At 37.2% G+C, this 24,311-nt stretch overlaps 1 protein-coding gene across 2 annotated transcripts in view; it reads right to left on the bottom strand.

Moving 5' to 3' along the window:
- The window catches only part of LOC139708988 (uncharacterized), a 141,890-nt gene that overhangs the window by 1,125 nt on the left and 116,454 nt on the right, over positions 1-24,311 (bottom strand). For both annotated transcript variants that reach the window (XM_071620957.1, XM_071620958.1), the window contains 3 exons: positions 18,750-18,938; positions 14,875-15,063; positions 9,070-9,240 (listed from right to left, as the gene is read on the bottom strand). In XM_071620957.1, the coding sequence (XP_071477058.1) occupies positions 9,070-9,240; positions 14,875-15,063; positions 18,750-18,938 (549 nt within the window). The remainder of the gene's footprint in view (positions 1-9,069; positions 9,241-14,874; positions 15,064-18,749; positions 18,939-24,311) is intronic.

The following is a 24,311-nucleotide window of genomic DNA, read 5'->3' as shown; positions in this document are numbered from 1 at the left end:
CTTTCCCCGCCTGTTTTATGATCCCAAATTGTAGCATAATGTAGAAGAAGACGGGCTCTTCCTGGAAATATGAAAACGTCAAGATCGGCTAGTTTGACCTATTTCACCTATTTCTAGTCCTCACACAAAATGAGTGTGTGCGACTTTTTGTTCGTTTTCTGATGCACGGTCACAAATAATCTGTTAAACACAAATCCTCATCAGATGGTCCTCTCATCTTATCTAGAATTATAAATAGAGAGTAAGTGTTTTCTGAGTTTGTATTTAAATGTGACGAATTTGGGGAAATCTTTTAAACTATTATCTAGATTATTCCAAATTCTGGGTCCGGTATAAAGAAATTTATTTTAGGCATGTGCGGTTCTCAGTAATGGAAGATGGAATTCGTCGGATCGTCGCGTGGGATAGTTATGTACATGACTGTTTCGATGAAATGAATCGTGGAATGTTTTAGGTAAGAAGTTGCTGTTGTAATTAAACATGAACTGGCCAAGTTGAAACACATATAAATCTTGTATTTTTAGTATTCAAAAAACAAAGCATCTGTATGTTCTCGGGTATGTAAATTAAAAACAATTCTGAGCGCTTTCTTTTACAATAAAAAAATTTACCAAGTAATATCTGATATGTATTACTCCAAGCAAGGATCCCGTAGTTTAAATAAGGTAGTATCAAGCTAGAATAAAGAGTTAATAATGCAGACCAAGGTAGATAATTATTTTAATCTGTTCATTACGCCAATGTTATATGAAATAATTTTTACATATGTTATCAATATGATACCTCCATGAAAGCTTGTTATCAACACAAACACCAAGAAATTTAAAGGAAGAAACTTCTTCTATGGGACTAGTATCAAATGTTATATTGCCTGGGAGGTTATCTAAAGAGTTACTACAAAGCATAACCTTTTTTTTGTGAATATTTAATGACAATTTATTTGCGTATATCCATTGTGTGACCTTTTTCAATTCTTCATTTACTGTTCTTGTTAAGGTATTTGGGTCAGGGTGGGAAAAGAAAAGGTTAGAGTCATCCGCGAATAATATGAATAATAGTTTCTCCGAGGATCTATGTAAATCATTAATATAAATAATGAATAACAATGGGCCTAGTAAACTCCCTTGTGGAACACCACATGCAATTGTGTTACTTTGAGAGTCAAAGCCGTTGACATGTACAAATTTGGATCTTTTCGATAAGTAACTCGTGAACCACTCCAAGGCTTTTCCACGTATTCTATGATGGGATAATTTGGCGAGAAGTATTCCGTGGTCAATCGTGTCAAAGGCCTTGGAGAGGTCCAAAAGGGTAACTATTGTGTGTGAAAATGTGTCGAGTGCGTGTGTGACTTTGTCGATGAGGGCAAGTAGTGCGTGTGTTGTGCTGTGATTTTCCTTGAATCCAAATTGAAAGTTTGAAAATATGTCGCAGGTTTTAAGAAAACATACTGTCCTGATGTAAATTATTCTTTCGAGAATCTTAGAAATAGAAGATAATAAAGATATGGGTCTATAGTTATTGACATAGTCCTTCTCCCCTTTCTTATAAATATGAATTACTTTCGCAATTTTCATGCTATTTGGCACATGGCCGGTTATAAGCGATGAGTGGTTTGTTGATAATGTGTACTAAGGGATCCACTAATTGGGGGATTATTATTATTTTTTTATCAAGTGGTTGTCAATTCCGTCGTGGCCAGGACTTTTTCCTTCTTTCAAATTGGCAACGATCTTGGTTATTTCTTCTTTATATGTTGGGTCAAAAAAATATAGTTTTGGAGTTATACGTGTATCTAAAAAAATCACTAAAAGATTTACTAGAAAGAGGAATATTTTGAGAAAGATTTTTCCAATTGAAAAGAAGAAGTCATTGAAAATTTCAGCCATGCCAGCGGGAGTGTTGCTGGAGGCATTGCCCCATCGAACTTCCGAAATACTATATGAATTGTTAGGTGTATTCATAGCATTCTTTAATATTTGCCATGTGTTTTTAATGTCATTTTTATATGTACTTATCTGATTAACGTATTTTTTTTTCTTCTGCGTACGTAATAATTTGGTGAGTGTGTTTTTGTATGAAACATACTTTGTCTTATTTTTTCCGTGGGGTTGCATCTATATTTATAAAACAAATTGTTTTTCCTATTAAATCGTAGTATAGACCGGGTTATCCACGGGAGTCTTGGAATTTGCTTACATCTATTTTCTATGTTACGCACTGGAATATGGTTATCGATTTCGGAGGTAATAGTAGATATGAAGTAATCATGAGACAAGTTGACATTGGTAGTGTTGTATATAGAATACCAGTCAATTTCTTTTAAACTGTTTTGAAGACTTGTAAGATTATCTGCAGTAATCTTACAGTAATCTTATGATAATTATTTTTTTTTAGTCAATTTAATTGGAACCTGAGGAAATATAGGATAATGGTCAGTGATGTCTGAGAGGACGATACCAGACTCAGGAAGTGGAAGAACATTACAAAAAATGTTGTCAATGAGGGTAGCCGATTGGCTGGCGACACGGGTAGGCTTGGAAATTAATGGTAAAAACGAAGCAGACATTAATGTTTCTATAAATTCTTTTGGGCTGTTTTGGGAGTTACATTTCATGAGATCAATACTAAAATCGCCCATCAAAAATGTATCTTTTTAAGTATAATGGGATTTTGTTCTAAATCCTGCAAAACTTTCAAAAAATCATTCATATTCGAACGAGGGGGTCTGTAAATTACGCCAATCACAATGTTTTTTCCATGTGGATTTATCAATTCAATAAAAAGGGATTCAAGTACATCGCTCATAACATTAATTTCCTCATGTATAATATATGTCACCGTGCACCTCAAAACGAACATAAAGTCGCACACACTGATTTTGCATGAGGACTGAAAATAAGTGAAATGGGTCAACCTACTCTCTAAAAAAAATCGAGTGAAAATTTTCACTCTAAAAAGAGTGAATACAAAAAAGAGTGAATTTCGAGTGAAATTGGAGTGAATCTTGAGTGAAAATGCTCATTTTCACTCATTTTGGAGTGACGTCAGGGATCACTCGAAGATTTTGGAGTGATCCCTGACGTCACTCCAAAATGAGTGAAAATGAGCATTTTCACTCAAAATTCACTCCAATTTCACTCGAAATTCACTCTTTTTTTATATTCACTCTTTTTAGAGTGAATATTTTCACTCGATTTTTTTTAGAGAGATAGCCGAACTTGACTTTTTCATATTTTCTGAAAGAGCGGGTCTTCTTTTACATATTGCCAAAATTTGGGATCATAAAATGGGCAGGAAAGTGTGTTTTTTTAGCAGTTTATCTCGAACATTTTTGGTAGAATAGTGTGATTAGGTGTGTCTTTAGAATCCCATTTTCATTTCTGAGAAACCTTGTCCACACTCTTCACTTTCAACTCTAATAAATTTTGAAAGGATAGTGCTACTGCTTTGAAAGTTGGCATTAATTATGGACAGAATGTGTTAATGAGGCATGCCTAATTTCAGTTTAATCTGATAATCCCTTCATTGTTGTTACTCTGGTGGTTTACTTCCTGTTTTTTGTCCCATTCATCGCACAGCCAGCACGGTTTTGTAACGATTAAGCGCTTGAATAGACACTGTACTTCAGAGCCTCTTTTCTCAGTTCCCACTTTTCCTGAGTTTGTGCTTTCTTTGCAATATTTAGATAGGTTAGGAGAGTCCATTTGATTTGAGTTATACATCATTTTAAAGCTTAAAGTCTGCTCTTTCAGAATATGGTCTTAACTAAAAATTCATGTCTGGCGACTTTTTGTTTGTTTTGAGGTGCAGGGTCACATATTTACATTTTTTTTCGAGATGTACAAACCAACTCCACCACCAACTCTCTCGTTTTTATTTCTAAATACAAATTTGAATCCGGGTAAAGAAAATAAATGACTGATATTAGAGTTCAACCATGTTTCTGTTAGTCCTATATGGAGCAAGATTTTTGATCTGGGTTTTCTAAGAGTATTAGGTAAGCGCAACTTGTCAAAGTTTCTGTTGATACTGCGTATGTTAAAGTGAGCTAATAAAAATGTTTCATCAACTGTATTCCTAACACGATTTTTATACTGATTTTCGGTCAAATAAACACATGATGTACTCTGAACTGAATTATTTGAGTCAAAGTTACATTCAAATTCTTGTGCTGAGGTATTGTATTTATTGGATATGTAATCTTCATATGAACTGGAAATAATATTTGCATGATCAGATTCAGAGTGCCTTACTGTGTAATAAAATTGTTTGTCATGGGTTAAAATATAAAACATTCGCGAGTTAATAGCTGGCTTCCCGCCTGGCCCTAACTCAGCAGCTACGTGGGGGTATGCAGACCTAGAAGGTCCCCATCCTTAGCTAACTTGTATTATGCATATATATATATATATATATATATATATATATATATATAAGAATGCAATTGTGTTTTCTTCATCTCATACTCATTTTCATAAATATGTACTTTGTTAAATCACAATTTGCAATTATAACAAATATCCTGTGCAAATACACTGTTTGTTTGATGGAAATGAAAATAATTTTTAATAATGGATCTATAATCTTGAATACACAAACAGTGCAGTCATACACACAGAAGCATGGTCTGGTATGATGTGGATCCACTAATTCCATGTCAAAAGCAAATTTAATTAGTAACTTTGCTTTCAAAGGCTGTATCCTCGGCAGGGAGCCACGTCTCAATGAGAAACCTCACATCTATGTCCTTCCCAAGAACAAAGTCACACACAAAGTGACTCTTATTAAAACAGAGTGGGCATTCGAATTTACTACCTTGAGAATATCTACATCAACCATGTCAACAGTTTTAAAAGCTTGACTGGATGGGCTGACATGTTTGAATTCAAGTCTATGCACATGTGACAGACAGTCCGTTTGCCCCTGGCATGGAATATGCCATTTTCTCTCAAGACATTGTAAGCTTCTACAGGAATTCTCCTGCTTGCATGACCTTTCAGAGAAAACAGCTGTGATCTGGTGTACTTGAAAGAGGTAGAAAGTCTTGCATAAATAGCTCCATTGTTGCAGCAGACTATTGACTGCAGATCACTACCCTCCATTTGCATGATAGTGTTCCATGTAATCTGGCTTCCACTGAGTGTTCATAGGCCTGTGCTGGAATATGTTGACATAATTATAGAGTATAGACAAGGTAAACCAGGTCAAAATCTTGCTACTAAAATCCAGGCTGGCAGAATGATGACAATTGCTGAAACTTGTCCTGGAGGATCACTGCACTGTACACTAGCACTGGTATATGTAAAAAAAAAAAAGTCCATTATGGAAATGCCACAAATAGGATGACATTCAGGGAGCAAACTTTGCTATGTGGCAGCAGGAATACAGCGCCCTCTAACAAAAATGTAAAATGTCATGGTGAGGTTTTAAGGAAGTGTGTAAGTGCGCGCGCACATGATAATTGAGTGTCCGTTCGTTTGTATGTGCGTGTGTGTTATTTCATATTGTGGAAGAATATGCGTTGAGTTGGTTTATTTGCATTGTATGATTTGTTGGTGTTTGTTTATAAATACGTATGTATTTTGTGTGTACATATGGCAGTTCGCTTATGCTAAAATCAACTAACAGTGTTTATTGAGACATTATTTACGGCGTGTCGAAATTATTCGCTCATGCATAAAGCATGCCAAACTTATTCTGGGACGAAGTAAAGTGACACTGAAGTTGAAGTTTAGACTGCTGGAAGAATATGAATGCAGTAAAAAAAAAATGAACACAGACAGATAACATTTAGGGAGGGTATACCTCCCTCGTACGCCTTTTCTCTCGGTCTCTCTCTCTCCTAGCACGCCTCACCGCTGAAACTATACCCCTTTCCCGCTGCCCGTCTCGGTGAAAGTTTGAGTGCCGTCGTTTCACACTGCTCTCGGTGAAACTTTCCCCTAGACGGGTTTTCTGCTCTCAACGCGGGTGATCTTATGTACTTGAGTTTGTTGTGCATCTGCGACTTGGTTTTTTCGATCCCATGTTCAGCAAGTTTTCGGAGGAGGGACTCGTACGCGGCAGCGTCAGCCGACGTCCCGCTCAGTTCTTCGTTCACTGCTGCCTCGCTACGTAATTGAAGTAACAGTCTCTCTTCGTCTTTGGTCCACGCTCCAGCCATTTGCAAAATTCCCTCAAATTTCAACAGTACAAAACGTCAACGGATTTCTCCTGCACACTGTAAACCCAGCACTTGACGAGAAAAGCACAAAATACGAAAAAATCAATCAAGAGGCGCACTGATCAGACTTTACTGGAAGAGTTACGAGCTAGACACTAGAGGAAGATGAAGAAGGAGGAAGCATCAAATCGATCAAATACATATGTACACTGTAAACCTATATCAGCTTTGTATACAGTACACGGCGTGCTAATTACTAGTAAACAATACAATGCACAGCACGATGCAAAACAATGCCGTCGCACTGTGAACGCCACATTGCACACGAAACGACATACTACTAGTAGTACATGTACTATGTAGTGTCGTGTGTATGTTTACAAACACGAATTACTAGTACCCTTTACGTGTTGATTTGGGAGGTCGAGTGCGCGCTAGCTAGCTGAAAACGTGTGCAGGACCAGAAACAAAACATGACCTTTGACATAATCTGCATATTTTCCCCGGTGTTTCACCGAGACAACCTTTCACGCTGGGCGCTCTCGGGGAACCACTGGGTGATCTCCCGTTGAACTATCGGTGTTCACCCAGGACGCTTCTCGGGTAAAAATTGCCCCAAATTTCATCGGTGTTTCACCTAGGCTTCCCCTAGGTTTCAACCGAGTGACCTTTCACACTGCGGGGTTCCCCGGGTGCCCCCAGGTGCCCCCGGGGAAGAATTTCTTCAGCGGGAAAGGGGTATTAACACACCCATACTATTTTTAAATCAACGCCGCTGTGAACTCTATAAACACGTGCTCATACACGCTGAAGGCATTTTCATTGCCACAGTTCGCACAAACATCAAAACATAAACACAAACAGACACACGTACGTACACAGGCACACGTATGCAAACAGGTAAACAAACCACTAGCACTTTAATATGCAACCACCACACATGCAGAGTTTCCACATAATCATTATACTCTTAAACACACAAACACACACACACGCATACGCACGCACACACACACACATACGCACCTACAAATCATACACAGCACATACCATGGAGTCCCCCCCCCCCCCCCCCCCCCCGCCCACACATACACATACGCATAACTTTCCAGTCAGACCCACCCCACCGAAGCATAATACCGGAGCAACCACCCAAACCACACAATTCATAGTGCATAGCCGACGGCAATTTGTGCAGCTTGGTTTCATTTTGCCAGCACAAATTGTCGCCATCGAGGTCAAAAAGTGGGAACTGCACAAGCAGCACAAATTATCACCAGGCTACAATTTATTCAACGGCGACAATTTGTGCCGCCAACTCGATGTATAACATTTCTGATTGTAGCGTTAATCAGCTGGTCATATACTAATTGTATATTTTCCTGGATACGTATTACATAACTGTGAGTGAAAAAGTATCAATAACCGATGACTCGTTTTATTGTCCAGGATACTCATGACATTTTTTGGATTTATCAAATGAAATTCGAATAAATAAGTATATTTTTGTCCAGGATATATACGTGCATTTCCAAGTGTTCGCGTGTGGTGATCCACATTACTTTACTAATCAATACACTCTTTTGAGATAAGTGCCAAATTTTATTCCAGTATATCATTAAATTCATCCAATTAATATAATAATTATCCCTAATTATGGAACATTAAAGTGTCTTTCGTACTTACATATTACATTTCTAATTTATCAATTTCTCCACTTCTTCTCTTTTCTTGCTTAGAATATGGTGAATGATGAAACAAATGCATGATTCATTATCTACTAATGTATGGATAGAATTCAGTGGGAGTTTAAATTGTTTTGATTTATATGTCATTATAAGCCTTTCAGTCGTTGTTTGTTTTCAAGTGTTACCTGCCCCCTTCCTCCGACCTCGATGGCAAGAAAGGAAGGCTTATAGCTCTTACGGTTTAGTTCATTCTACTTTGTATATTTCTACTCTTCTTTCATGAGTGGCCTCAGTGTTAGATTCGAATTGTACATTCAGCAAATCGGATTCATTTTACTTTTTCTAGTAATACTGCTATATCTGGTCTTAAGTAGTTGTAATTACGTGGGGTTGAATCGTTTCGCCTGTCATTTTGCACCCATCTAGATAAGCGCGGTTATATGACGTGACCAGTCGGAAGAGACTCTTGATATTAAGGTAAATATATTGTGAGTGTTGCTGTATCTACATTCGTAACTTTCCAAAAATGCCGGGAAATTTGGTAAAACATGGTGGAGAGTGCCGGTTTTATTGGGACAATTTTGTTTGTTAATATTTTCTCTCATCTATTAATATTTGCATACGATAGTAGGGAGTAAATACATGCATTTATTACAAAACTGAGTACCCTTTTTGGCAAGTTGTACATAATTGATTTCCAGATGAGATTTTCGTCGGATTGACCTTGCGCCAACAATGGCTCGAAACTTCTTCTTTTTTTTTCATTACTGGTTGTACTGTCTTCAAGTGCCCCCTTAGTCGTTCTTTACAGAATCCCACTTACTACTATCGACACCAATGGTGTCTTAGGCATTTTGCAGACTTTCATGACAGTGAGCCATCATTGACTGCTTATGCGACCATTGTAATTCTTTATTGAGAGTTCAATCTAGTGCGTGATTCTTTAAGTTGTCACCTTTTATTCTTGACCATCTGGCCGTGCGCACTAGTGCGTATGTGAGGGTATGCCATTCACGGTAGATGTCTGATAATTGTGGTATAGGCCTATTCATTGCGTTAGGTACAGTATATATAACGGATCTACTCTACAGTTTACACAGGGATGGTCACCTATCACATTGATTAAGTAAAATAAACCATAAACATCATTCAGACATACACTAATCTTAGCGAAAAAAAATAACGCAAGTCGTACAGAGTAAAAAAGTGGCGTACCTGACATGATGGTGCCGAGTCAATGGCCGTTGAGAGAAAATCACCTTCCACAAAGTCACAACACAGACTGACGCTGGAAAGACTGGACATAGTGAATATCAGCTGTGCCCAGTTACCCCCGATCTCAAATGGAGATCGTGTTTGTTCGAAGTCCAACTTCAAATCTTTAATCTGGGGAAAGATCAATAATAAACACATGTGCACCACGTATTATGGAGCAAATACAAATTAAACAAATATTGAAATATTGAAATAAACAATGGCTGATTCAAGGTCTGTACACAAAAACAAAACATTAAGGCAAAATTTCCGAAGGACAATAAATCTCTATAATATACATGTACAAAAGCTATACACGTGGTTATTGCGAATTTTTCTTTACTTTGCTCTTTCACTCATTGTTAATGATAATCATCGTAAACAAGCGCATCAAAGACCAGACCGGATCGTATTCTATTGTCGTCTTACTTTCTTCGATAGTCGCCTTTTTATTTTTCTGTCGCGTATTAAAGAAGCGCAGTTGACATGAATTTGGTATAACAATGAATCAAGTTATTAGGCCTATAACCATGTTGGATGTTTTGAATAATTTCTTATCTCCACGATAGCTATGGTATTTACGTCATTCTTTGTTTTCATATTGCATGCGCCGTTAGCCATCATAGATATGAAATAACATGTTGCGTCAATTGAGTATCTGAATATAAGAACGACCCAAGTCCATGGAAGACCATTTCCAGTAAACTTTAAAAAACCTTATATCTTTTTTATTTGTCCAATAATATTCTATTTAAATGTGATGGGAAGGCAACATTTTATATACAAATTAGAACTTATATAATTATGACACCTAACATTTACATTAATTATTGTGGAGAGGCCATTTTGTGTGACGGACATGGGTCGTTCTTTGAATCATATACATGATTTTATTCTGCTATAGAGATGAGAGAAGTATGAGAGAGGGCGCTATAATATAAACGTCAGAATGATCCAAGTCCTTCATTCTTACATTGATATAAGATTTAACTCACTCATTTCAGGCACTTGGGGGGGGGGGGGTTAGTAGGATTTATCATTTATACACAAGATGAGTCCATGCATAAGCTACAATTTCCTATGTGAAACAGAATTTGGCCAAAAATTGGACCTGGTTCGTTCTTATATTCAGGTCTTCAATTATTTTTCTGTTCTACCTGCCATCAAATTGCATGATATATGTCTTAAAGCCTGAACTTTGGTGGTTAATAAGATTGTGAGAACTACTTTTCTCACAGCATTTCGCCTCCTAAGTGCCTACCAATCAAAATCACCAATCACAAAATTATTTATTCCTTTAATTGATTTCTGACAGTCTCTCTAAGTCAAGACTGATGACACTCTGTCTATAACAATGAGACAGCCCAACTCGTATGGCAAAAGCATAAGCAACATCCTCACGTAGGAACAACCAAACTTGACGAGAAAGTAGCTAACCCTTTCTATACTGAATTCCTTTATCCCGGTCGTTTCATTACAGAGGCCTCCAAGTTCCAGTAAGGAACGTGTTAAATACCATCCTGTGATCAAAACAAATTGAGATTATCCTACTTCTCGTGTTTTCAGGGCCTACGATGTAGTATCTACTTCTTTATTCTTCTTTTTGTTTCGCGTAAGAAACACACGTGTATTATGACCGATGAATGAATAAACTTGACATCATAATTTATACAATTGTAATGTAGACCAGAAATATTTTCTCACAGACTACAATAAAAAGTTAACTGTTATGATGTATCATGCATGTTCTTAATAGATCAAGGTCTTGATTCTCCCCCTCTCTCTCTCTCCATCTGCTTTTCTCTTCTTCCTAGTTTCTTTTTTTTTTTTTTTTTTTTTTTTTGGGGGGGGGGACATTTTCGCTTTCATTCGTCTACTATCACCTACTTCCCCACTTTCCCGCATTCTTTGTAGTTGCAAGCACGTCACCCCGTTTTCCCCATCCTACAGAGGTACCAACACGATAAAGCATAGTCTTTGAAGTAAGTACATCAGCTTTTTCTAGAGTGTATAAATATGATTGTATGTCTTTTTTTTTTGCATCACAAAACACATCACAAAAATTCGTGAGACATGGATTTTTAGCTACGAGCAAATTCTGAAAGAGCGGACTTTAAGCTTTCAAATTATATATAGCTCAATTAAAGTGGGCTCTAATCTATCCTAATATTGAAAGAAAAGCACACACTCTGGAAAGTGTGAACTAAGAAAAGCGGCTCTAAAGTACAGGATCTGTTCAAGCCATGCTACCTGTGCGATGAATGGAACAAAAAAAAAAAGATTTAATCACGAGAGCAACAACAATGAAGGGATTACTGTATCAGATTAAGGTGAAATTATGCATGCTTTATTAACACATTCTATAGATGATTAATGCCAACATTCAATGCAGTAGCACCAATCTTTTCAAAGTTATTAGAGTTGAAAGTAAAGAGTTAGATGGACAGGGTTTTTAAGAAATGAAAAGAAAACTCCATGAAGAAAAAAAAATAATCACACTATTCAACCAAAAATGTTCAAGAAAAACTGCTAAAATACAAGTTCCTGTTCGTTTTATGATCTCAAACTTTAAGAAACTAGAAGAAGACTTGTTCTTTCAGAAAATATGAAAAATGCAAGATTGGTTGCGTTGACCATTTTAAACGTGTTCAGTCCTAACACTTAATACGTTCTTGCGACTTTTTGTTTGCTTTGTGGTCCACGGTCACATGATTATGTGACCCGCTGCAACAAAACCAGCCGAAAGTCGGGGAAGGACAATTGTCTAAAAGTGGCATGGCGTTATTCCCTCTTCTACTTTAATTTTTTATATAGCACAACTCATAAAAATTTTTGGTTGCGGAGATATCGATAACTTGATTAGTGAGGAGATCAGAGTTTGGGGCGAAAGCTAGCTGCGGCGCTAAATCCAAATTCTCGGACATATTTCTGTTACGTTGAAGTGGGAAAATCATGGCCCAGAAAAAGGCTGATTTCTTGCTTTTCCTTTAATAATTCAGCTTCGAAATTTCGGCAGATGATAGACAAAACACTTTAGACTACAAAATTATGCCAAAATTAAAACTCTGATTATTTTGACCAATTTTGATGATGTGACTTCTAACTCGATTTTCTCGGCTCAGCCGTCAGCCACTTTAGGATACTTTTGTTGTAGTGGGTCATGTATTATATAGACATGAGCATGCTGTTGTCCCTGGAAGGCTGTGTATATTTTCAACGACACCCATGTCAAATTAAATATATATATTTCTTTGTACACTATGGTGAAAACAAGAAAAAAAAAGGTAATTTGAATTTTAACTTGACAAACTATCTGTAAAACAGTACAAAAGTTTGAAACTGGTAGCTGCAACAAATTCACGTAATAGACAATCATGCTTTGGAACGATCGGCAACAAGCTTCGCAACACATAGGCGAGGACATATTAGCGCACATTACTGCCCTAGATATATCACGGTAAACTGTCGTACAATCTTAATTTGAATTGCGTCTTTCATGGGAAAAGATATAATATGCTCTATCATTCTTTTTGTGGGTCTTCCCCCTCCCCATATATTCTTCATCGTCATTCGTCAGGATTAGTAATCGAGTCGCTTAAGTGGAAAGCACGAATCAAGCAGGACCAGCCGGAATTATAAGGACTTTCGAAATTCGCGCCACATTGGGGAGAAAAATGCAAATTCTAACTGTTTGGAAGGAATGCTGTTTGAGTAATTGGAATGCACTTTGAACCCTTCTCAAATTATTCTTGCATATTCCGAATGAATTAGTCCTCGAATGCTGTTCGAATGTAGTTGGAACGCTGTAGGAATATTCACAATGCTGTTAGAATGTGGTCAGAATTTCTAGAAAGTACTTCGAAAGCCGCCCAAACACAGTTCGATTGCTGCCCAAAGTCTGATGGTCAGAAGGCGCCTCGAATTCTCGCTATCGCCAATGACGTAAAAAGTACCCGGATGTGGCTTTTTCGTCAAGATTTGGTGCACTTCGTAGCAAGGGCACTTCCGGCGCGGGGCATAATTTGTACATCGCTAGCATGCGCGTACGTGTACCTTACCTATAGCGCCGCGCCAACCACGGATACTAGTACAGTGTATAGGCGGCTGTACCGCCCGAGCAATCTAGTGGCCAGGCCTGTCATACTCGCACATTGTAGTCCCCGCATGTATTGCCCTAGGCCGGCGGCCGGCCTTGCATTAGCATGCACCACTGCACGCAGCACATCACAGATCAGTCATCTCTGCATACGCTGAAATTGAAAATATGCTGGAAAATATTCACCCACCTGGATATCGCCATGGAATGCCCATCATTTTCTTTTTTTTATTTGTTCTCTGTCGAAATGTCGCGAACGCAATCGGGAACGAACCGTGATCTCGAACTTATCCTGTCTCCGAAGCAACTTCTTCCAAGTAAGCACGTAGGCACTAGGCCTACTACCACTACTAGTAAGTCGCGCGTGCACGTACTGCGCTGTGGAGTCACCCGCAAACTTCACCCACGCGGCCACGTCATGTCTCGCATGCCAGTAAGGGTCCTATTTCTGCAGATTTTTTTTTCATTTATTGTCGTGCGAACAACACATGGCAGTTTCGCAGCAACAACCAATAGTCCTATTAACAGCAATTTCTTAAGGATAGAAAAATTTCAAATCATATTAAAGCTGTAACTCAAGTCGAGAAAACAGGAAGTACACGTAGAATACAGTCGGTTGTGTGTAAATAACATTAGTCACGTATCACGCGCGTACGAACGGGAGCGACCTTGCTACCGGACTATCCCATAATGCACCGTAAATGACGCTTAAATCAACATCCGGGTACTTTTTACGTCATTGGCGATAGCGAGAATTAAGTATAAACTCATTTCGAATGCGGCCAGAAGGTTCCCTGAATGGCTACCAAATATACTTTGAATGTTCACAAATCCAAGTGTGTCAAGACTGCCACCGGAATGGTCTCTTATATAGCGTATAAAATGGTGATGTATCTGTATTTTCACCAGTCTCAACCCAATAAATACAGAGTATGGACCCCTTGGGCCATGTTGCTTTGCTACAAACTGCTGTCCTCCAGCAAGACCTTCTTGAAAGAGAGTGCCTTGATAGGCCAACTACATCCCTCTGCATGGGCAACTACACCAGACCCTTCCCGTGACCCTAATTCTAATCCTAATCCTATAAGCCTTATCCTAACCCTAGCCCAATTAAACTATAACTCTATAACTAACGCTAACTCTAATCTTTACTCTAACCTCTTCATTAATCAGTATTTAACTGGTGGGGGATTTTATAAGCATTTGAGCATCTGAGAGGTGCAAAACCGTTCCCATTCTCCCTCAAATGAGGTAAGATTGTCCCAAGTGATGTAAGGATGTCATAGGAATGTTTAGAATGCAATCAGAGTCCAATTAGCATATCCTTCGAATGCAAATATATATCGATATTTTACCAGCTCGAATGCTCCTCAAATGTTCCGAGCATGGGCAAAACATTCGAGAATGGACCCGACTGTTTGTTACGCTGTCAGAATGTCGTCAGAATTTTTAGAATGCACTTTGAATATGAAGGAATGCAGGAGGAATTTTCATTCCAACGGCATTCCGGCTTTTTCTGTCTCTCGTGTGACAGGGGTATTAGTTTTGTCAGGGACAGTCGTCTGTCTTATTGATAAACTGATATAAACATAAAACATTATTCAGACACATGAACTTAAGCAACTCAAAGTAATGTAAATCGTTCATTAAGTGCGCTAAAAGTGACGTACCGGACATGATGATGCTGACGCGATAGCTGTTGAGACAAAATCATCGTCCAGGTCTGAGGGGTCGCATTTTAGACTGAAGCTGGAAAGGCTTGGCATAGTTAATACCCATTGGGCCAAGTTACCTCCTATCGAGGAGTAGTGTTGAGAGCGGACATCCCTGCTTTCAACCGACAACGTTAGATCTTGAATCTAGAAAAGAAAGATGAAAGTAATGATTGTGGTCTAAACACAAATGAATTTAACCAGCAAATTATAGTAAAAATGAATGATTGAATATCTGTACAATAGAAGAATAATGATTTTGAAGCCTGGAATCAAGAACAATCTCAGAGAGGGTGTTGCCACGTTGCATATTATTGTAAGCCAAGATCTCTCTTACTTTCTTCTAACAGTCTCTTCATTTCTGTATACTCCCTCTACTGTTGTAGTACAAATGAAGTATGCTTTGTTTACATTTCATTAAATGGGCATCGTCCTCTGCTACCCAATTCTTCATGTAGAGCTCCTGACCTGACATTTTGGATTTAGAATACGCTTGGGTTTGTCCTTTTGATATAGAAGAACACACATCATAGTGAATTACATAGATGAACGAAAGAAACGTTTTCTTTAATCCAAAACTTTGTACACACTTCTAATTTGTCACCATTATTTCCATACCTCGTTACAAAAATTTGCCAATGTGACTAGACTAAGTTTTAAGGTAATATCCATCGGAATGTTTTAGGCCTACATCCTTTTAAACATAGCTGCATTTGTAAACACACATAGTTCGTTCTAATCTACTGATAAGGACACTTCGAGTCTGCTTCAGGGCTTGAGTGATAAAGAGAGAAAAAGAACCGATTCTTTAGGTTCTAAAATAAATTATTTAGATTATAATTTTTAGCTTTAATAATAACAAAATCAAAATGTTGGCCTACGAATGTTCAAGAACGTCTTACCGGTTTCAAATTATGAAGTTTATCAAGATAAGAAGGGGGAAAAAAGGTAAAATACAAGAGTCATTAAATTCAAAACCGCATACTATTCATGACCATTTGCACAACTTCGATCGGGATAGAACGTAGGGAACCAAAACATACATTTAGAGTATAGCGCGGTACGCTTGATATACGCAGGTGATCACATACACCAATCGGGTATAGGCTTAATGTAGCATACATGGGTGATATAGCCTACGTAACAGAACTAATTTTTACTACATTTTGTATACGGCTGAATAAGGTTAACCACACCATCTCAATCAGTGTCAATCAGTTAATGAAACTATAATTGCAATCTATGCTGATTTAATATACATTGTACTCCTCTCCGCGAGAGTAACTAAGATATTCCTGTTTGTTGTTGTTGTTGTTTTTGTTTTTGCTGTTTGAGAGACTGCAATGGAGTATTCATTTTATGTTTCTTCTAATAAAAAGCCTTACCATCGTTACACTGTCATACGACCTTCGTGGCATAATAGACGCCAGTCTCTGTAAGCTTCATGAAACGTTTTGTTAGACTACAATACAAATATGGTTTGAAAAAAAATGACCTCTAGAACTGTCGAAAATACAGAATTGGCAGCTCGAATACCATATTCTTCCTTTATAGAGAGTGGCAACACATTTTGAAGCACATGCGCAAGGAGACACTCGCTGCCACGAACGTCCTTGATAACCAGAGGTAAACTGTTATACAATTGTCATTTTGATAATATGTTATCACAATTCCTCCCCTACCAACTCCTCTTCATCGTCATCGTTATGATGAGTCATCCAGCTCACAGTTCAATTCAAATCAATTCAAAGTTTTTTTTTTTTCATTTTTCGACAAAACATATGTTTCACTTCATTTATTAAACAGAGAATAAGGAAAGTAAAAGACAATGAAATGGAAAGACTACAACAATTGAGGACCTATAGTTATCATACATTGTATTGTAAGAAAGAAACAGAAGTGATCAAAGTGAAGTACATGTATACCGTTGCTTTAAGTGCGAAAAATGGAGGGACCCACTAAAAAGACAGAGCTTGTAGTATGTGGTCCCCTCTGGAGAAGAACATCGATGAAAAGATAAATTGAATCATCGTAGATACAAAAAAATAACAAAGTGGAAGAAGTCTGGAAGCCCACTAAAGATAGATTAACAAATGAATACATTTACATAGACGCGAGCAAACATGAAACAGGACTAGACAACAAGACAACTACTGAAGAAAAGGTTGTACAGGACAAAACGAGATGGACAAGACTGACAAACTGAAGACAAAATAGCAGACAAGAACGCAAAACAGAAACAGAAACAGTACGTGAACAACAGAAACAACATAAACAGCGATCTTCGGCAGAAGCATGCCAATAGAAACAGAAGATAGTTGTGGGGAAGAGTAATACTTTGACGCCTGAAAGAAAGACAAGAAAATAGAAAATAGAGGGACATATGAACAGGAATAACATACGGACAGACAACTTCTAGACGCTAAGGGCAAAGTGGCATAGATGACAACATTGCAAACATCCAGGAAAAAAAAATACCATTAATTCTTCGAAGAGGGGACACAGTGAACAGGTCAGTATATGTAAGAAAAAAGGCCAAAAGGTTAATTCAGTATTGTAGAGTCATACGATCGCAATAAAAAAGACTTCAGTCGCTTCTTGAAAGAATATATGGATGGAACATTTTTTTATGTATGATTATGATGATTCAAAGAATTCCAATAATTTGGGCCTACATAAACAAATGTGTTTTAGCAAAAATCGTTCTTAAAAGAGGTAATTGAAATTCACTGGAACGCCTAGTGGGATATTTATGAAATGATTGATTTTTTAGAAACATAGAATCAAAAATAGACGGAAGCAATTTATTGCAATACTTGTACATAAATTGCCCTAAATTAAACAAAAACAAATCTGTCATTTTTAAGAGCTTGTTAGAGGCAAACAACATATTTGTATGAGAACGTACAGGGAAATTACAGATAACACGGAGAGCTTTCTTTTGTAAAAGGAACACTTTCTCTAATAAATTCTGATGCGTGTTGCCCCAAACTAATACTCCATAATTAAGATGAGGCAATATTAACGACGAATATAACATAAGTAATGATTTTTGTGGAATATGAAATTTCAATCTATTTATAATGCCTATATTACGTGAAATTATATTGCAAACATGATCAACATGTGATTTCCAGGAAAGTTTGTCATCCACAATGACACCCAAAAATTTGGTATGTGAGATTCTTTGTAGATAAGAGTCATCTTGTAGACGAGAGACAACTTCAGATCTTGCATCTAGAAATGAACAAGGCATGTGCCAAATTGTGTCTCGCCCATTCGTGTAGAATTTTTTCTTACTCCCGGAAGTTCATTGACCCCGGCTATGACCTTTGACTTTGTGGTGACCTTCAACTCCCCATGGGATAATTACCATCCAAGTTCGGTTACAAGCGGACAAACGGATTAACAGTTATGAGCCATACAACTGTCGAAAATACAGAATTAGCAGCTGATATATATATATATATATATATATATATTCTTTCTTTACAGAGAGTGGCAGCAGATTTTGAAGCACATGCGAAAGGAGACACTCGCTGTCACAAACACCCTCGATAACCGTTGTAAACTGTTAAAAATTATTATTTGGATAAAATGTTATCACAATTATTTATAGGCCTCCTCCCCTCCCAATTCCATTTCATCACCATCGTCATGATGAGTCATGAAATCATATGTTTAAAAGGAAGATTCAGTGTAAAGTTAATCTGGGAATGTCGTCTGTCACATTGATGACCTGTAATAAGCATAAAACACAGAATTCAGACACACATGGACTTCAGCGACCAAAAGTAATGCATATCGCTCATAGATAACCCAAAGTGACGTACCTGACATGATGATGCTGAGGTAATGGCTGTTGAGAGGAAATCCCTGTCCAGGAGTTCGTAGGGGCATGACAGACTGAATCTTGAAAGGTTTGGCATCGTGAATACCCATTGGGCCAAGTCACCCCCTACTGAAGAGTAATCTTCAGAGCCGTTAAGACAGCTGACAAGATGCAACTTCAGATCTTGAATCTAGAAAAGAACAAGGCATGTGCCAAATTGTGTCTAGCCCATTCGTGTAGAATTTTTTCTTACTCCCGGAATTTCATTGACCCCGGCTATGACCTTTGACTTTGTGGTGACCTTCAACTCCCCATGGGATAGTACCATCCAAGTTTGGTCACAAACGCACAAACGGATTAACAGTTATGAGCCATACAACACTGTCGAAAATACAAAATTAACAGCTGAAATATATATATATATATATATATATATATATATATATATATGGGTGAAAACGTTGAACGATGTACAATTGGGCAAATCAGGGGTCAAAATTAAAACATGTGACTCATTGATATAGATACATCTCAGTGAAATGTCATTATTGTCAGCTTTCTTGCAAGCCCAATTATACTGGGATATCTCCAAGGGTGTTGTTTTTATTCAAGGTTAAATAGAACTGTGACATAATGGCGAACGTCTCTGACTAAAATAAACATCGTTTTAATGAAAATTCAAATGAAGGGTGAAAAAACATTCAAATGAAGATAGTTTAATCTTGTTCATACTTTCGAACACTGTGTTAATTTGTTCCTATAATATTGTTTACCTCCTGTGAAGTTTACAAAAGCTAATACACATGGAAGTTAAAGAAAAAGTGGAGTTTTTGTCATTTAAGCAGAGATTTTCATATTCTTATCTTCACTTTCATCTCATTTGAACAAAACATGTACCAGGGGTCTCATTTGTTTAAATGTTAATGTTCAGTAGATACTAATAATGAATTAAGTGCATTTGATCAAACCACCATAAAAGCCCTATACAGACGCTGGAAGTAAGCCATGTTTTGATCAGAGACGTTCTGGTTCGACTCATAGACGTTCCTCAGACATAGGCAATACAAATGATGTCCTTTGATCCATATTTAAGAGTTTTGTGAGCAAACAACATTTTCCTTTATTAAACACATGTTCATCTTTTGTCAACAATTCAGAATGGTAATTTCAACTTGAATTATTTTTCATACTAACTGATTGTAACTACGAATCTCCAAATTGTAAGAGGAATTTCGATTTCTGCACCAAAAATCAACAACAAGCCTGTTCTTGATATATTATTCAGATCATACAACACCTTTTAATGACAGACAACAAAATTACATGAAAAAATTGCAATTTCAACTACTTTATCTCATTACTCATTTATATCAGAGAGCTTTTCCATCAGGGACGTTTCGGCTGTAAGTTATCACTAAAATTAAACATCAAACTCCCTATTTTAAAAGATGCTCACAACTGGACATTCCACATTCATTGAGAAATCATTTACCTAGGCCTAAATGTCGAGAATTGTTTTTGTTTATGATGACCACTACTTTGCATTTTACCTTCAGGTGTATATGCAGGTGTGCCCACACGCTATCAATTTTGTATATGTTTGCTTCAATTGTAGTCCAAATCTATAACAAAGGTAAACACAAATTTATTGATACTAATTTACAATTTGACCCCTTCGTCTAAAATATGATTGTATGAGTATAAGCCAGTTTGGATTTTCATTAGGGACCGTACCTGGGCCACTGTTATGATGTCGTCTCAGAAAGCTGTAATTAACCTTTGCTTATCCTAGAATCATCAAATTTCGCTGCGCTTTTTTTTTTCATACTATGGCAGATATAAATTGTAAACAATGTAATGCACTCGCCACAACACCAAACTCAAAAGAATATCGACAGTATGGTATAGCAACTGTTTGTTGACCAAAAATGAACTGAAAACCTCTTTCAAGAGGTTAACAATGATAACATAACAATATCACACTTTATCTGTCACATCGTTAGGGGATTATTAAATAAATCCTTCTTCCTTCAACTCAAAGGCGATGCATTATAGTGTTCATAGTGGAAACTAGGTAAGGGACATTCTTAACAGACGTTTTCTTGTTTCATCACAGACGTTAGTATTTTTCCTTTTCTCATGTATTTGGCTTACAAACCTCAAAAATATCACTAGAATATTTCACCATACTTCCAAAGGAAAAAAGCTCCATTAAAGGGGAAATTCAACCCAAATGTATAAAGTTATTCGCTGATAAGAAAGAAAATCATACGGGCTCCACAAAAATGAGAAGGTTGTGACATTTTGAAGTTTCGCTAGTTCTTCAGTAAACAGTTTTTGAATGGTCATTATGAATCTGCAAATGGCAAAATGAGCATGTCATCCCCTCACAACTTGCCATAACATTTGAACATAATATTTTGAAATTTCCAGTTTTTCATTCAAACATAATTATGCCCCCGGCTTAAATCCGGGTATATATGTAACTGATCACTATTCCGAAGGTAATCAACCAGGAATAGCATTATGTTTCAGATTTCAATGCCAGAAACATTAAATTTTCGTTATTTTTTGTACACGATCAATGGAAAATGGGGAGGTTATGACATGGTTAGCTCACTCATTTGCATATTCTTATCCACTGTACAAAAACCTTATTTGCAGAAATTGGCATAAATTCAAAAAGGCAGTTAAGTAAGGGTGCAATTACACATAATTAAGGGTTCAAGTGTGTCCTGCTATTGTTTCAAATTGGGTGCAAATCATTTGAACCTTTACTTCTTAGCGTATAAGCCTCAAATTTCACAGGCTCAAAAGCAAACGTAGTAGAGTGCATTGAAAACGGAGTCGGCACTATAACATTGAACTGAATTTCTCCTTCATTTGGTATTCAATGTCCTCAATCAGTGCATAATATCGACTGTGTCGCTTGCGACACCTGAAACCGGGGTTGGGAAAGTCATTATTGTGTAAACAGATGGCACCTCCAAGATATCCGTCCGGTCTTCCCAGTACCACGGCCGTGGTCTGGAACATGTAGGCTCCATGAACATGACTGAGACTAAAGATCCTAAACAGGATATTCGGAGTGTTTACAATCCATCCGGTCTTCCCATCTTGCTGTAAGAAAAAAAAATAGAGTAAAAATGATATTAAAGTTAACTTGCCATGCAATGGAGCAATGTACGCACAAAATGAACGTCTCTGATCAAAATTATAAAATCATCATTGTTTTTAGATTGCGCAAATTACCTAGAACAATGTATGTATACGAGGGCCATCTACTGTGGAATAATGAAAGATCTACTCCCAATTTTAGTAGTTGAAAATATGTAAAACGTCCCGTATAACGTCTCTGACGTAAACATCTTTGCTTATCAGTACTTAATGGGTTTGATTTTTACAAGATATTAGCATTATATTTGGATTGAGGAACCTATGTGCTTCAAACGTTGGCAGGAATTCGCCATGATGGGTCATTAATATTGGTTTGAGAACAGATCTTATTTGTTCAGAGAACGTCCCTGACCTAAACCTGTTTTTCTTACATTTCTGCTTCTCTCACAAAAAATACGCAATTCAAAGTGACTACTACATTATAATTATGCACTACTGACCTATTACTAGTCATAAAACACAGTTTCTGTCCAGGCAATGTGTTTACACTTGCTAAATCAACAGAAAACCTTAAATTTGAAACTCTTCTACATATTTTCAACATCTTTCAGGAAGCTTCATTTTTCTTAATATTATAACACGCCCGTGTAAACTTTGTTCTTCTTGTTCCTATAATACTAACCGCACCCATCCAGACCTAATTTTACTTTAATGTTCTCATAATTTGTAGAATGGATGTCTTTATTTCATGAAACAGTAATTATCAGAGACGTTTTTCATTTTGCTCAGAGACGTGCGGTCTTTGATCTTCATGTAGAATCTTACATATTTACTGTCTATCCTTCTTTAATTTATTTCTAATCCAAAGGTTAAAATACATAATTTCACAGATGATACTAATTGGCAAATCTACGGAATGATAACTGTTATAAATCGTCACAAACACCAGGAAAGTTTTTGTTATTACTCACATTTTCAGGATTTGTGGGCATTTCCGTTGTTGAATTATGCCGACTCGATTCCAGGATGGCGCGTCAGTGCGTAATATAAGCGCGCAAATAAGGTATCATGCAGTGTGTAAGTGTCAGATGAGGGAATATCCCTTTAGAGATTTTCAATCAGAGACATTCGCTTTGATCAGAGACGTTTGCCAATTTGGATTTTCAACCAGAACTCATTTTTATGGACAGTATGTTGCTCTTGTGTCCAATAATCATAATCGCCTGGCTCACACTGACGTACTGATCACCAGTTTTTATCTCAAGCATAATCAACTTTCATTAATGACACCATTAACCAATCGAACATCTCTGATGGTTATTCAGTATAATTTTCTTTAATGAGCCACCACGCGATTATTTTATACAGCTCACTCACAAATTTTGATGGAATGGTAGTATGGATAAGACGCTAAATAAATATAGCCTTACATGTTTTCATATTCATCCTGGAGTTTTTGCGTCAAGGAAAAGATAATTCATTCAGAGACGTTCTTTTTCAGACATGAGTGAATTCAAAAGTTCCTGATAAGATAAATAATAAACACATTCATGGCAGTAGTACTTGATTAAATAGTTGGAGTATGTGGGCTTACTCACAAGGAAAAACAAAGCTGTAGAATTGGATAAAAACAAAAATTGCGACGTTTGATTCTGGATTTTTTTCATAAAATATGTATTTTTGTCAATTTTTTTCAGCTTTAAGGCATTATTTTTTAAGGAAATGCGGTAACAACAATACAAAGTGTATATTTTCTGAAAGGCACAACCCTCCCCTACCAAATGATACATAAAACTATGAAAAACACCCACAGGTGACAATTTTACAAGGGTTTGAATATCGCAAAGCCCGAAAATGGCCAATTGTACATCGATCAACGTTTTCACCCATATATATATATATATATATTTTATATACATATTAGGTTTTAATCTCATTCACTTCTGTTCGTTATTGATCAGTGACTACCAGGAAAGGCTGGTTGACTATCAGGTAAAGTCTGATTGACTATCAGGAAAAGTCTGATTGACTACGGGAAAGACCGTTGACTATCAGGAAAGTCTGATACAGTATTCCATCACGGACAAGGCACAACTACTGGCTGGGATATCTCTACATGGGGGCCGGAGATGTGAGTTTGCGTCAGTGAAAGACAAGATGAGGTGGGTCTCTGAACCGTTTATCTTCGTGATAGTAAATCGGAGCATGACGTTGGCAATGTAAGTCCATTGAAAAGCTATCAGGGATTCATATTTGTCATGTTTTTTAACACTGATATCATCCTCTCATCTTTGGCTCTTCGTCGAGGGAATCAGTCCATGGATGCGTCGTTGCTACGCAAAACGCGCACATACACAGTGCGCGGTTACCATGCACTGTGGCAGCAACTACCAGTCTAGACGCATTCCATCACAAGCAGGTTAGTTTTGAAATCCGTCCGACCAGG

This window comes from Diadema antillarum, unplaced genomic scaffold (assembly GCF_040938485.1).
Source record: "Diadema antillarum isolate AM-2024a unplaced genomic scaffold, OU_Dant_1.0 seq00001394_RagTag, whole genome shotgun sequence".
NCBI classification, from domain to species: domain Eukaryota; kingdom Metazoa; phylum Echinodermata; class Echinoidea; order Diadematoida; family Diadematidae; genus Diadema; species Diadema antillarum.
Note: the sequence above shows the minus strand (reverse complement) of the source record. Positions and strands in the feature narration are given on the sequence as shown.